This window comes from Penicillium expansum (genome assembly GCF_000769745.1).
Source record: "Penicillium expansum strain MD-8 chromosome Unknown contig8, whole genome shotgun sequence".
NCBI lineage: Eukaryota > Fungi > Ascomycota > Eurotiomycetes > Eurotiales > Aspergillaceae > Penicillium > Penicillium expansum.
The window spans coordinates 252,276-254,552 of NW_015971309.1; the positions used below are offsets into that span (position 1 = coordinate 252,276).

The 2,277-nt window shown below is 48.1% G+C and overlaps 1 protein-coding gene across 1 annotated transcript; it reads right to left on the reverse strand.

Moving 5' to 3' along the window:
- Nucleotides 1-452: 452 nt before the first annotated feature.
- On the reverse strand, nt 453-1,421 carry PEX2_003610 (Pyridine nucleotide-disulfide oxidoreductase, class-II; the record flags this gene model as incomplete). Its single annotated transcript, XM_016737639.1, has 1 exon — nt 453-1,421. The coding sequence occupies one exon, from the start codon at nt 1,419-1,421 to the stop codon at nt 453-455; it is 969 nt and encodes a 322-aa protein (XP_016598695.1).
- Nucleotides 1,422-2,277: the final 856 nt, after the last annotated feature.

Sequence of the window (2,277 nt, forward strand, 5' to 3'; positions counted from 1 at the left end):
TACCTAATTTAGCGTAGATCGGTACATATCACGTGATTTAGGTAATAAAAATGACTAACTAGTTAAGGTAGTCAAATAGGGAAAGATCACGTGCTTATAAGGTGTCTAGACATTTAAGATTTTTAAAGTAAATCACGTGATATGGTGCTACCCTACCTAGTCACGTTACATATAAATTCTGCCACCAATCAGAGGCCAGATCTCAAATCTGAAAGGCGGGGATTTAGACCTAGTAATTAAGAAATTCAATGTTCAGTATGTTTGCTTCGCTTCGCTCAGCAAAAGTAATTATAGACTTATGAGTATACTTTATTTAAGCAAATCAAATATATTCTCACTACCTTCGGAAGATCTTAGAGGTTTCCAAGAATCAAGCCCTTGAATGGGGCTGGCCCGTTATACTATATAGTCTGTTGAAGAAAATATAGGGCAGATGCCAGAACGCATTCTTTCTAAGATTTATCCTCCTCTAGCAGACCCCCCCAAACCACGTCTGCAACACAAAGGCCCTGTGCCATAGCCGGGGCCACTCCCTTGATCAGACTACCGGCATCACCACAGACAAATAACCCCGGAACACTAGTCGCCCCAGTCGGCTCCTTGCACGCGATTACCGAGCCTTGGCCAGGAATTTCGTTGACTTGGAGGCCTAGCTGTAGTGCTAGATCGGTACTAGCGGGCCGAGTGAGTGTCTTATACACTAGGAAGTCAACATGCTCCAATTGACCGCCCTCTAGATAAATATCAACCCCAAGGCCTTTGTTATTAGGCTCTAGACGGCTAATAGGTGTATGTTTTAGAGTAACACCTTGGGCTAATGCGGGTGCAAATAGCTTCGCGGCCTCGTCTTGCTGCTCTTTGGTGTAGAGACTGTCGGTATAGACAACCACGCGGTCATTAAAGCATCGCGCCCGTAAGGCGAGATGCACATAGTGCGCCGATAGAGGCTTAGCAAGGACCCCAACACCAAATGGACCCTCGGCTCGCTCAAAGCCATCGCAGAGTAGGCATTGGTAGATATGGTCAGGCCAACAGGTCGCAAAGCCGGCAATCTCATTTGGGAGTTCATCGATAGCGCCGGTCGCGAGGATAAGACGCCTGCCTTGGTAAACCGCGCCTGTAGCTGTCTGAACCTCAAAGACTGGTTTCTCTTGGGTACCGATCTGCGCGGCACGCTGGACAACAGTGTCAGACTCTAGGCGAACGGTCGGGTATAGAGCTGTGATCTGATGCTGACTCCGAGTGAGGAACTCGATGGGATTCATCCCTTCGCAAGCTAGAACGCCATGCATTGCAGGGCTCGCCCGGTTTCGATAGTCGGGACCAGCGATAATCAGGACATGTCGGCGAGCGCGGCCTAGGGCGCTGGCTGCTGCGAGGCCGGCCGGGCCGGCGCCGAGAATAAGGGCGTCAACAATCATGATGTTTATGGTTCATATAGCAGGAGAAGAAGCAGAGAGGCAACAGATAATAACATGACTTCAAGTACTCCCCTCTGCAGTGGTACCACCCAACGTAGTGCGGGGTTTATTTTGTTTTGATTTATCCACTAGCTGGGTAAAGAGGAACCGGAGACCGACGATAACGACAACGGGGCCATGCTATTCGCGGGCCACGCTGTGACGTCGGGGCTGTACAATGTAACCCCAGGGGTGGTAGAGAAATTACCTGCGCATACGGCATTGAGAGACAGCTAGCACTCTGCACTTGTTAGGGAGGCCGCTGGCATCAGAGGCGGGTAAGATGTACTCCGCAGAGGGAAATCTAGATAGCTTCGTAGCACGATACACTGTTGCTCCCCTGGGAAAAGAGTAAGAGGGAGTATTAACACGAGACCGAACGATGCGGTTAGATCATCTTATCCTAGAGGCTCTGTACCTAGGCAACTGGATTGATCGTAGCCTAGGCTAGCTAGAACAAACTAGGCGTCGGACCAAGCGATATCTCTAGTAAAAATGACAGGGGTAGTACGTAAGGCTAAAAGTAAATTTGTAGTATTTAGTAGGTACTAAAGTAAAAGAAATAGGGCGGTGATAACTTATAAGTATAAGATAGAGACGTAGATTAATAGAAAATTAAGAGCAAGGGAGGAAGGGTAGCGAAGACGAGTCTTTTATATTGGAGGGCATTGGGGTGAGGTTACGTGACAGCGTATTAGGGCGCTAAACCACAAAAAAGGTAAAACTAACCCGATACAGTAATTCACAGGTTCGCCGTTTATAACATACTGTAGATAATGGCTATTAGCGTTGCCAACCGTTTCCCGATGTCGACGTA